A 13,937-nucleotide genomic window follows, 5' to 3' on the forward strand; every position below is an offset into this window, starting at 1 on the left:
CAATGTAAACCTTAGACTACTCAACAACTGTAGGCTTGATAGGGGAGGGGTAGGGAGCACCTCTACATTTGACCTAAGAGAGTTTGACTCGACAGCTTTAGGCTTGATGGGGGAGGGGTAGGGAGCACCTCTACATTTGACCTAAGAGAGTTTGACTCAACAGCTTTAGGCTTGATGGGGGAGGGGTTGGGAGCACCTCTACATTTGACCCAATAGAGTTTTCCTTGCCCAACAGGATTTGGTAATCATTTTGGGCCTCACAAAAGGTATGAACCAAACGGTATGTAGGTTCCTCATCCAGCGTCTTAAGCAGCTAGAACGAGTTGCTGTATCACGAGTCTAAACTGACTTGTTTTCTGCCTACTGACAAAATCGCGAGAACATAGAACAAAAAGGTAAGTAAACATTACTCATCTTCTCACCGGCACACTAAGCGGATTTAAGGAATCAAAGGTTAAAAAGATGCGTGAGAGACATTTTAGTTCGAGCTTGAAAAAGTCATTACATATATATTACTAAATTTAATAAATGCAACATGCAAATTTAAAGGAAACATCAGATTGAAAGGACTGCTTACTGAATAGCCGATGATATTTGAATATATTTTAATATAGTAAACGAAATTTCGAGTTTTAAAAGCAGTTTTTATGCGAATATACTCGGTAAATTTGACTTAAATCTTCAAAATGTCTATCTCTGGGACGAGGCTGTTCCATCTGTCTTAAATTTTTACGAGGTCTGATGGCGACTCTGTTTTAGCCGAACAGAAATTAAGTTTTTCATTCTTACAGTTTGCACTCACAAAACCAGTTATTCCATGCCAGATATCTAATAGAATAGAACTTTTAATCTAGATTAAATAGTTTTCCTCTTTTTTAGATGAAATAGCACATTGTAGCCTTTTCAGTGATTCCTCTTTCTGTTTGTCTAGACGTTATGACGATTGCATTAAAAACCTGCAGGACTTGCGATTTTCATTTAAATGTCATAATAGAGTTGTGGAGTAATTGAAAATGTATTGTTAGAAAACAAAATGTCAAAGCTATATTGCACTACTCAAACAGAAAAATACACTTTCAGACGAAGATTACAGAATCAGCACATTTACAATTAATACTAACGATGCAGATCTATTCAGAAAGGTTTCTGACAGTCGTGCGGTGTTTTTCATAAACGAAAAGCGTAAGTAAATATTCCTTACCTTCCTGAATTTTTTACCCTTTTCTCAACAAGTAGGCAATTTGTATGTTTCATACGTTTACTAAATAAAAATATTTTTCGTAAGATTCTCTTGACAGATGTTATTTCAATTCGTGTATGGAATTGCTTTCGTCTTGACGACAATTGAAGGATCCGAACATGGCGTTTACTTCCAAATCAAAGAAAACAACTTTTTTGGTTTCAGTGAGGAAAGTCTTGTTTGGTCTGGAAAAGCTGACTCTTTGCTTTCCTGCTCTGTTTTGAGTGGGCAGGAAACTTCTTGCAGACGAGCAAACTTTTTAGAAAACCAAAGACTTTGTCACCTTCTTCGCGGCGAAATGCAAACAGGTTCAGCAGCTGGGCATCTTTACCAGCGAGATGGTTCTATAAATTTAACAAAGGTATTTGCCACTGATGACAAGTTGCGCGGTGCTTTTCCATTAAAAGAAAAGGGCGAATTAAAATTCCCTTTCTGGATTGTTTTACAATTTTCTCAACAAGAAGGCAATTTATATGTTTCACACGTTTACTAAAGAAAAGAATTTGTGGTGAAATTCTCTTGACAGATGTTTTTTCAAGTCGAGTACCGATTTGCATTGGTCTTTGTTCTTAGCGGCAAAAATTAACAAACAGAAGTTTGTTTTAACATCAAGTTTTGTATCCAGAGGCACATAAAATGTTCCCTTGGAGGTGCACGCCACCGATAAATATGAGCACATTTATTAATCATTCTGGTATGCATAGTTTAACTCTAATACAGGTCGAACTCCCAGAAAGAACCGACTCACCCCAAGGTGAAAGCCACAAATTCTTATTAATATAGGCAACTAGAGCACAAAGGTAAATTATCATATCTAACTGATAAGTCTTGATGCACCGAAATACACTTGAATCTTTTACATTTTCCTAGTTCACCATCTCTACCCGGTTTTAGTGTCACCCTTTTCCACCTCCTCCATGACACTTCCTTTCTTATCGTTGCCATTTTTAGGTTTTCTTTCGCACTAAAAAGTTGTCAGCAGTCTTCTAAGTTTCGTTCGCCGTCAAAACACGACACGAAAAGTCGGAACATGTATACAGCTACTTAGAATAGTTTCGAACGACTCTAGGGTCGCTTATTGGTATAGTATCATTGATCAGACAAAGTTCATGAAAAGGAAATGTTTTGAGTCTAATAATTGTCTGATACAGTTCAATGGAAATGTCAAAAAAGTCTGTAAAAGCGTATGCCAGTAAACATAAGGCTGGTCGTCGGGGCCTTGTTGTTGTTCAAAAGGTAGATGAAACTGTCGGAAACTGTAGACGATCATTTCGTCGTTGTTACGTTTTACTAAGAGACCAGAAACACATGAAAAAGGAAAAGGAAACTCGTGACTATGATCGTTCTTTTGTTAGAGAAAAAAATCGTCATATATCTTCAGCTCGTTAATTAAAAAGGTACCGATTTATTATTGGTGCTTTTTTGACAGCACTTTTCCATATATACACTATTCAACGCATAAATGTCAACAAAAACAAAAAATTGCGCTATCCACCGGATAGAGATTTATCTGGTGGATATCTATGTCTGCCCTTTGAAGAACCGGAATCAGTTTTATATCCTTTTATATAAATATATATATATATATATATATATATATCTATGTCTGCCCTTTGAAGAACCGGAATCAGGTTTATATCCTTTTATATAAATATATATATATATATATGTCCTTAGTCACTTGGTGATCTTCTCCGAGTTTTCACTGCACCAAAAAAATCGTACCACTGTCCTATTTGACTGAGCGCTCGCATAGCTTTTATTACTATTTTGACGGTTACACAGGGAAGCATTAGTCTACCCATGATCCTCTGGGAAGAACATAGCCAAACCAAAAGAAGAGTGGTAACCTTCCACATGGTAACATTTTTATGCGAGACATAGTAAAAAAACCACACGTATATCTTTCAGAGGTGATTGAATTCTTAAAATCATTGCATCCGAGAACTGATGAGCACCTGTTCCCGTTATCCGTATATTTCTTATAGCACATTTACCCAGGGAAGGGCATACAAAACAGTCAAAAGGAAAATTCAAGTGAAACAAATTCATATTACTTGATTAGTTTTTCTTGCTAAAAAAGCTGGTAAAGAAACAGAGAATTCCCAACCCCTGATGATATTTTAATAAATCAACAATACCAAGATGGTACATTCTCTTGAAAACACTGTCAGATTAAATAACTATTGCAATTTGATTAAATTTATTTATGTGAATAAAACGTTGGCTTGTCTTGTCAATAACGTGAACCTTTTCGTTATAGGGGTTGATCGCGATCTTTAAGTCAGGTCACTACAGATTCTCGTTTTATCATGTTCAAATTATTTATTGACGAACCTGAGGTTTTTTCTCGTATCACAAAATTACCACTTGACTCTCCTCCGCGAATATTCTGACAAAACGTTACTATTTAATCAATATACTTGCTACTTGTTCCCTGAGGGAAAATCCTTGTTTTTCGGACTGTATATCTAATTTTTATAAATTTTTGCGATGTTATTGTTTCTACTTTATTAAGTAAAAACGTTGATTTTTTCACATGTTATAGTTTTCGGATGACAACTTGCGTTCATTTTAGCATTGTCACGACCCAGAAAACCGTTGCTCGATCTTTCCCATCAGAGGGAAGACTTTTCACAGCAAAACTGATTACTGTTTCCATCGTTTCAAGAGACAAAAACTCTAAAAAATTTAATTTCAGTCAAAAAAAAAATTAAGAAAAAGACCAGAGCGTTTAATTCATAGCGCGCCGAAGCAATTAAAAATGGAAAGTATTAAAACGCATAAATATTCTTAAAGAGCAGCATAATCAATGGAAATACGCGTTAAAGAAAGTAGTTTGGTTTAATCAGCTGAGTTGATAATGTTAATTGGCCGCCTTCAAGAGATTTTAGAGCTGACGTCTCGAGCCATGGCCCTCCTTCAGCTTCAGAACTCAATTTTGGCCAATTTACATTATCAGTTGATAAATAAAATTATCTTCTTATAAACCCCACCGACTTAACACTACCGCTCCTTTCGAAAATTACCCCCTTTAGTTAAAAAATGGAGACGACAAGACAAATTACCAGAAGTTCATTTCAAAATAAAGCTTATCATCCAAAGCACATAAATTGTTCAGTTATAAGCTGAAGCCACCAACAACTGAGAGCACGCGATTACTACCCAATGAGCCTTCAAGAACTTCGTATGCATGCGCACACGCATGCATGCACGAGGTATGGGTATTAACTTATATATATTGTTTGACTCCAATGCAGGTTGACCTCCTAGGAATAACCACTTCAACCCAAGGTGAGAGCGGAAGATTAGTGTTGATATTGGTAACTAAGAGACATATTTAAACTGTTATATTTAACTCCATCCAGCCTATCGTTAGTATGCATATTCTACAGGCATACTGGTCTCTATACATTTCCTAAGGTTCTGATAAATAATTTGTTTATCGATCAAGAGCTTCGTTTGTAATGAAAATTAGATGCCAGTCATTTATAGGGGTCAAATGATAAATGAACAATTGATAGCAGTTTCTTAGCTGTAAACCCGCAGAAAAACATGACGCAAAAACTCGGAAGTTGGACATTGCATGGTTTTGAAAGACTGTGATCGTGATATCAAAATTGTGATTTCGTAATAAAGTTGGCAAACATCAAAAATTTTAAAACTGAGTAATACTTGCTTGAATTATCGTTGAATGGTCAGATCGATGAGCAGGTGAGGGAATAAGAATGATGAATTGGGAACAGAGAACTGGTCTTCAATACAGAAATCTTTACAAAACCAGTTTTAATCTTTAAAAAAACCTGTCAAAACTTTGTGATCCAATAGGTCAAACCATTCCTTCGCACTCAGGTTCAACCCAGCATTCAGTAGTAGGTCACTCATGCCAGACCCTCCTCAGGAAGAATCCTACTTCAAACTCTGGTGTCTATTGGATTGATCCTTTTGGTGGATCTCAGGCCAACGCTTTCAAGGCTTACTGTGATATGGAGACTGATGGAGGAGGCTGGACACTAGTATGGAGCTATTCCTTTACTAATTACAGTCATTTTAACAATAAATCGAATGCGATCATTCCGAGGCCAAATTGGCCGGTGAGATCTGAAGTAGATGTTCCTATCTCCATCACTCCTCCATTAAATGAAACAGACTACAACGCCATGAACTTTTCACTCTGGAAACAACTCGGCAGACAGGTCCTCATTAAGAGCAACATAAACAACTGGCTGGTGTGTCATCCGGGAAGTGGCAGCTTGGTTGATTGGCAGGAAGGTGATGTCAACTGTACCATCATCAAACAGGTGACTGATCCAAGTCACGAGGTGGTCCCTTCCAAATTTTCAACATTCCAAAATGGGTATGGACCGCTGTTCTATGTGAGTGAGCACTCGCGTAGCTTTTATTACTATTTTGACGGTTACACAGGAAAGCATTGGCCTACCCATGATCCTCTGGGAAGAAATAAGCCCAACCAAAAGAAAAATGTTCCTGATCCACATGGCAACATTTTTATTGGAGCCGAGTAGCAAAGACATAATAACAAACTCTTGCACACAAATACTTTAAGAGGTGATTAAATTCTTAAAACTTGATTTCATTACCCGGAAAGTCATTACATTACCTGGCAAACAAATGACGAAAATCAATCAACGTGTCAGCTAGATGGTGTTATTCTGATAGAACTCTTAACTCCTAGCGATACTTTTTCACTGAAAACAAGTTGGACTGGAAAGAAAAATTTCGGATCAGATTTTAGAAGCTGAAGGTTCACGCTTGATTCGCTCTTATGAGATGAGCACGAGCGAGATCTCCTACTTTGCGGAACACTCTATAGAGAACATGCGCCAATCGGTAACGCAATAACAAATGTGTAACGCAAAACAACATTTAGTTTTCTGAAGACAGTACAGTTAACACTCTAAACGTTAAAACTGATGTTAATCTGCACAAGATATCTATTACACAATCACTTCATTAAACATGTTTAGAACTACAGTTTGCGATGTAAACCTCAGATTACTAAACAGCTGTAGACTTGATGGGGGAGGGGTAAGGAGCACCTCTACATTTAACCTAATAGAGTTTGCCCTAACGACAGCTTTACGCTTGATGGGGGAGGGGTAGGGAGCACCTCTTCATTTGACCTAATAGAGTTTGCCCTGCCCAATAGGATTTGGTAATCATTTCGGGCTTTACAAAGGGTATGAAAAAAAAACAAACATTGGTTCCAACCTAACTAAATCTATACCCAGTGTGAATCCTGCTTTTCGTTCTTATCTTGGTGATAATAACCATCCTTCCATTAACTTAAAGCCCACCACAGCTAGTGAACTGGAAAGCATTTGTGGCATGTTCGCTTCAGAGAAGGCTCCTGGCTATGACAGTATCCCATTGCAAGTCACTAAGTATTCATTTCACCTTATTTCTGCTCCATCGGCAGATATTATCAATCTATCTCTGCTAAAAGGCATTTTCCCGGACAAACTTAAAATCGCCACAATTATTCCCATCTTCAAAGCAGAGGATCCAAACTTTTTTGTAAACTACAGACATTTCTATGTTGTCTAATTTTTCCAAATTTTTCGAAAAAGTCATATGCAATCGCTCAGTAGAATTTGCTGAAAAAAAAACGATATACTTTACCGCTGTCAGTTTGGATTTCGGAAAAATCACTCAACATCGTACGCACTAATTCATTTGGTAAATAAAATAGCTTCTGCAATCGACCAACACGAAACAACGGTGGGTGTTTTCCTAGATCTTTCCAAAGTATTTGACACTCTCGACCATCAAATCTTGTTTGCCAAATTGGAGCACTATTATATGCGTGACGCGGCTCTGCAGTGGTTTAAAAGCTACTTTTCTTGCCGCCAGCAATTTGTCCAATTCAATCAAGCTTGCTCTCTAGTGCAAACCATCAAGTGTGGTGTGCCTCAAGGTTCGAGTTTAGGCCCTCTATTGTTCATTCTATACATAAATGAGCTCCCTAATGCCTCTGAATTAACAGACCCTCTGCTTTTCGCTGATGACACCAGTATCCTTTATTCTCACTCAAACCCAAATTGCTTAGAATCCTTACTTAATGATGAACTCCAAAATATTGATGTTTGGCTAAAATGCAATAAGCTCTAAGTTAATATAAAGAAAACTAACTACGTAATTTTAAACCCAGACAGAAGAAATTTAACTCCAGCATTTCTCTCTCCTTTGGAAGTAAACCCCTACAACAATCTAACATAACTAAATTCTTTGGGGTCTATATTGATGATCATCCCACCTGAAAACACCATATCAGCTATGTATGTAAAAAAATCGCTAAATCAATAGGTATTATGTTCAGGTCTCGCTTTTTCCTATCCTCTACAACCAAACTCACTTTGTACTACACCTTAATTTATCCTTATATCGTCTATTGTAACTGCGACTGGTCGTCCACATACGTATCTAACTTAAACAGAATTTATTACTTGCAAAAGCGAGCTGTGCGGGCTATCACCAACTCAGACTATCGAGCCCATTCCGCTCCTTTATTCTCCAAACTAGGAATTTCATATATTTCCAAGTCAATACGCTTGAAATCGCCAAATTCATGTTTTATTATAGAAATAACTTATTGCCTCCATTGCTTCCTCAATCTTTTTGTAACGAATAGTCAAATTCACAACTATGGTACCAGAACAGCCAGTAATTATCGAACACATTTGTGCCGTACAAATCTCAAGCAATTTACAATTCTCTACCAAGGTCCTAACATTTGGAACTCTCTTCCTGTTTCAGTCACTCGTTCGACAAACCTTCTTAGTTTTAAGACGAAAATGCAAGAGTTTTTACTTAAATAATCACTGAATTGGCCTTGATTTATTAATGTAAGTGAGGTGCCTCTCCCATAAGCCCGGTGGCTTCCTGGGTCTCCTCGCCTTCCAGCTATAACTGCTGTAAATAAATGTTTTGTATTGTGTAAATAAGGCAAATGAGATGATGTTGATAATGATGATGAATCAAAGAGCATGTAGGTTCTTCATCCAGCGTATTAAGCAGCTTGGATGAGTTGCTGTATCACGAGTCTAAACTGATTTGTTTTCTGTACCAAAAGGCTTAATGACACTATCGAAAGAACATAGAACACCAAAGGTAAGTGAACATTACTTATCTGACCCCGGCCTAAAAACATATTTAAGGAATCAAAGGTGCAAAAAATGCGTGAGAGACATTTTAGTTCGAGCTTGAAAAGGTCATTAAACACATATTTACTAAATTTAATAAATGCAACGAATAAATTTAAAGTATAGCATTAGATTGAAAGGATTACTTAATGAATAGCTGATGATATTTCAATATATTTTAACATAGTAAACGAAATTTCGAGCAATAAAAACATTATTTCTGCGAATATATTCGGCTGAATTTGACTTAAAATTCAAAATGTCTACCTCTGAGATGAGGCTGTTCCATCCGTCTTAAATGTTTACGAGATCTGATGGTGACTTTGTTTTAGCCGGACAGAAATTAAGCTTTTCATTCTTACAGTTTGCATTCAAAAAATCAATTATCAATCAATGCCAGATATCTAACAGGATAGAATTTTTCTCTAGATTTAATGGTTTTCTCTTTTTAAGATGAAATAGCACATTATAGTCTTTCCGGTGTTTCCACATTCTGTCTGTCTAGACGTTATGACGATTGCATTAAAAACCTGCAGGACTTGCGATTTTCATTTAAATGTCATAATAGAGTTGGGAGTAATTGAAAATTTATTGTTAGAAAACAAAATGTCAAAGCTATATTGCACCACTCAAATAGAGAAATACACTTTCAGACGAAGATCACAGAATCAGCAAATTTACAATTAACACTAACGATGCAGATCTATTCAGAAAGGTTTCTGACCGTCGCGCGGTGTTTTTCATAAACGAAAAACGTAAGTAAATATTCTCTGCCTCTCTGATTTTTCTGCCATTTTCTCAACAAGTAGGCAATTTTTATTTTCATATGTTTACTAAATAAAAAAAATTTGTCGTAAGATTCTCTTGACAGATGCTATTTCAAGTCGTGTACCGATTTGCTTTCGTCTTGTTCTTGGCAAAGACGACTACTGAAGGAGCCGACCATGGCGTTTTCTTCCAAATCAAAGAAAACAGCTTTTTCGGTTTCAGCGAGGAAAGTCTCGTTTGGTCTGGCAAAACTGACTCTTTGCTTTCCTGTTCTGCTTTGTGTGGGCGGGAAACTTCTTGCAGAAGAGCAAACTTTCTAGAAAACCAAAGACTTTGTCACCTTCTTCGCGGCGAAATGCAAACAAGTTCAGCAGCTGGGCATCTTTACCAGCGAGATGGTTCTATATATTTAACAAAGGTATTTGCCATTGATGATAACTCAAAACACGATAATTTTAGCACTACCACCAACAAGTTCAACCCTCCTTCCTTCCCACCAAAGGGGAGGTTTCTTCACAGCGATCATGATTACTTTCACCATCCTTTCACGAGAAAAACATTACGCAAAATGTAATTTTTGTTTAGGAAAAACTATGAACGTAACAGGACTTTGGCGTTTTATTTACATTGCTCTGTAAGTCCAAAGAAAGAGAAATATCTTTAAAGATCGACGTAAATAAATTGAGATGAGTATTCGTTTCAAGCGTTAACCCTACGTCAGCTTTAGAAACTCTTTACGGTGACAGGTATACATTAACGACTCAGTTGATAACACCAAAATATCTTGCGATACCCCCCACACACGCAGCACCACAGTTTCCTCAGAAAGCATGCATGATCAAAGCAAGTTCATTCAATATCAGTTTCTTTATTCAAACACCCATAAAACGTTCGGTTAAAAGCGGAAGCCAAAAGTGTAAAGATACACTGTGTGCCAATGGGCCTTTAGGAATTCCTTAAAGATGCACTTGGCATGAAGTATGGATGTTAATTGAGATGTTTTGTCTAACGCCAATACAGGTTGACCTACCAAAAACATCTGGCTCATCCCAAGGTAAGACTGAGACGCAAATTGTTTGAATTGGTAACTATAACACTGATGTAAACTATCATTTAGCATTATCAACTGAGTTAATACCGTAAATTGGCTACCGTAAAGAGTTTCAAAGCCACAACGCAACGTCAGCTTTGAAACTCTATACAGTGGCCAATTTACGTTATCAATTTAGTTGATATTACCAAATTACCCTTTTATACGCTCCCACCGACGCGGCACCATTAGGAAATATTTATGAAACCTAGTTTTAATCATTAAACATCCTGTCATCCTCTCTCTAAATTTCTTGGACCAGGTCAAACCACTCCTTTGCACTCTGGTTCAACCCGGCATTCAATAGGAAACTCGTGCCAGACCCTCCTCAGGAAATATCCCACTTCCCCTTCGGGTGTTTATTGGATTAATCCAAGTGGTGGATCTCAGGCCAATCCTTTCAAGGCTTACTGTGACATGGAAACTGATGGAGGAGGTTGGACTCTTGTATGGAGTTATTCCTTCACTAACTACAGTCATTTTAGGCGTAAATCAAATGCGATCACTCCGAGGCCAAATTGGCCGGTGAGATCTCAAGCGGACGTTCCTATCTCCGCAACTCCTCCATTAAATGAAACAGACTACAACGCCATGAACTTTTCACTCTGGAGGCAACTCGGCAGACAGGTCCTCATCAAAAGCAACATAAACAATTGGCTGGTGTGTGATCCGGGAAGTGGCAGCTTGGTTGATTGGCAGGAAGGTGGCGTCAACTGTACGATAATTAAACAGGTGCCGGATGATCCGAGTAACACGTTGGTTCCTTCCCTTTTTTTTCCAAACAAGTCGCCCCAAAGCCATGGACCACTGTTCTCCTTGAGTGGGCCGTGGAACACCGTGTACTACTATTTTGATGGCTCTACCATGAACCACTTTCCTACCCATGATCGTTCCGGAACAAATTCGCCCAACCAAATGAGAAATGTTGTAACTCCACATGGTAATATTCTTATTCGAGGCTTATAGCCAAGGCAGACTGTAACAAATGAATTCTCACACATATGACGAGGGCTGATTACTTTCTTCGTTCATATCAATAAACTAACTAGCAAACAAGTGATAAGAATCGATGAAATGATCAGCTGTCTTATTCTATCTTGCATCAAATTCTGATATGCTTATAGCAGCGAAAAGTAAGAATTTTGCACCTAATATTAAATCTGACGCTTTAGGCATTTTCAAGGGTTAGACGAACACGAGCGAAGTGTTCGCTAGGTTCATCATGTAAAATCAATTGATTGTCCACCTGGATTCCTTTTTTTAGAGCAATTTTCAATTGGTGTCGATATTTATCCACGATTGCTTTGTCGGTTTACAGACGATTCCTCGTAACTTGAGAAAACCGAAAAAGACTCTAATTACCTTGAAACAAAAGTGAACAGCTAGAAATAAGAAGTAGAGAGTGGGGAGGGAGAGGCAAAATCATGCAATAATGCAAAAGCATGTAAAATCCAGGTATAAACAAATCCTACGGCGAAATTCCTTTCGTGAAGGCGTTGAGGAAAAATTCTTAATAGATATTCCGGTGTATACACAATCAGGAACCGGTGAAACACATCGTAAAGTCCAATAACTGAATAAAAACTGACAATCTGAAAGAGAGAGGTTTTCACTATTGTGGCATTATTTGAAGAGGCCACCTCTGCGCATGCTCTAAACTTAGATGACCGGGTGGGAACCCAAGCTGGTCAGAGCATCGACTAGCCCAGAGAATGGTAGTACTGTAAATAGTGTTGATGTGTTAAGAGGAGAAATGGAATGTTCGTTGTATTCAATTGTTGGCATTTTAAGCAAAGTAAGTACTGAGGGTAACGTTTGTCTTGTAAAGTGAGACAAGTGCGTGTAATATTATCTAAGGGCATTTTATGTTATCCTAAGAACGTATAGTGTTGTAAATAAAGTTGGGAAAGGTTATGACTACAGTATGAAGGGATCGAAAGAAAAGGCGAAACTTAATAAAGATGTAATGCACTGTGAGTAATGTATTCTTAAGGTGCCAGTTCGAGCTCATTACTTAATTAATGGGCTTCTGACGTCAGTCATTATTTATCGCCGAGGGTGAGAAGATGTTTGGTTGATTTACGATAAAATTCATCGGATCCCCTCAGAAGGCTCTGGTTTTGATTACATGCATTTTAACACAACACACAACGTCAGTTTTTGAACCGAATACAGGCTATGGACTAAAATTCATAGCCACCTACCACTACTGACACTTAAATGCTTACATAAGGCGCACCAGGCCTAACCTTGATCCATGTGGACATGACGAGCGCAATCAATTGAATGGGGTCGCTAAGCCTCACAGGAACATTTTTATTCGCTAAGTTATGAACTTTTTTGTTACTACTTTTTTTTCGTTCTGTTTTGTTTTGTAATTTTTCTCCACAAATAACGTTTATGTTTAACATAATATCAGTGGGCGATAAGGAATGATAAAACAGAATTTAAATTTTGTTTCATTCACTGAGCGTTGCTACGGACCATTAAAAATAAGTCATAAAAGTGACAATTCTCGGTTTGTCATACCTTGCCTGAATTAGACCTCTCCAGGCATCAAATTAATATTTCATAATTAAATTAGTTTAACTGCCCTAGGATTCCGTGCAAGGCGCGATTTCACTTAATAATTTAGTAGCTATACAAAGTTCTTTAAGGGAGTGATCTCCATTTGAATTAGAGTTGAACTGTAGCATCTAAAAGAAGGGAAATATTCGTGCGCAAGCTACAAAACAGCTTACGATCCTGCCTGATTCAGAATGGAGGTATGATTTAAGCAATTTATCACAAATTATGGTCTATGAAACTGCCTTTTATGACATAACGCTTCTCCCAATTTTGAGACGATGTGTGAAAAAACAAACTTTGTTTGAAAAGTTCCCTGCAGCGGAGAAAGCTGTCAGAACACAAAATAGTACTCAATGCAAAAACAAGCTTAAAATCCCGCGAATAGAAACAAGTATCTTTCACTGTTACGATACATGTAGCTACGTTTAATGATATCAATCCTACAAAAACAGAGAACACCTTGGTCTCACTCGAAAATACTTAAAGTGAACGAGATAAAGGAAGATCTTTTAGTTTGAATGCCAGAATTGTAAGCTGTCTAAACTAGCTTTCTCACTTTTTTTTTCATAAAGCCTACGTCAATTATGTTGCTGCTTGTCTCAACATCATTTATAACTCAAGACTTTACAAGACCACTTACACAAATTGTTTTAAAAATTTTAACATTTCTAATCATTTTTTCGACTCTTGACGCGCCAATGTTTAATTTAAAAACACGTACACGGGAAAGAAAATCTGCGAAAAAAGAAGGCAATTAAAAACAAACAATCTATGAATTCATAAATCCAAATTACAAGGGCGCATCAACTCTCGTCGTTACTTCTTTCTTTGACAGGTTATGGCGGGGATGTTTCTGTTCCTCTTGATCATCACGACAAAGGTACAAGCAGAGTTGTTTGGGTTTCACTTTCAAATCAAAGATGGCACTTCGTTCTCGAAGGAAAACACCCTTTGGACCGGAAAGACAGGCTCTATTGTGTCTTGTTCCCACTTGTGTGCGAGGCGCGAAGCTTGTAAAATTGCCATGTTTTGGGTAAATCAAAGAACTTGTTCGCTACTTGATACAGCACAAAGAGAAGAAGGCCAGAAACGACCCCAGCAAGATGAC

The 13,937-nt window shown here is 37.6% G+C and overlaps 1 protein-coding gene across 1 annotated transcript; it reads left to right on the top strand.

Moving 5' to 3' along the window:
* The first annotated feature begins 2,401 nt into the window (after positions 1-2,401).
* LOC136284104 (collagen alpha-2(V) chain-like) lies at positions 2,402-5,766 on the top strand. The gene is made up of 3 exons (XM_066173917.1): positions 2,402-2,476; positions 4,501-4,534; positions 5,069-5,766. Exons 1-3 carry the CDS (start codon positions 2,402-2,404, stop codon positions 5,764-5,766), a joined length of 807 nt encoding a protein of 268 aa, XP_066030014.1.
* Positions 5,767-13,937: the final 8,171 nt, after the last annotated feature.

Source organism: Pocillopora verrucosa, chromosome 11, assembly GCF_036669915.1.
Source record: "Pocillopora verrucosa isolate sample1 chromosome 11, ASM3666991v2, whole genome shotgun sequence".
Classification (NCBI taxonomy): domain Eukaryota; kingdom Metazoa; phylum Cnidaria; class Anthozoa; order Scleractinia; family Pocilloporidae; genus Pocillopora; species Pocillopora verrucosa.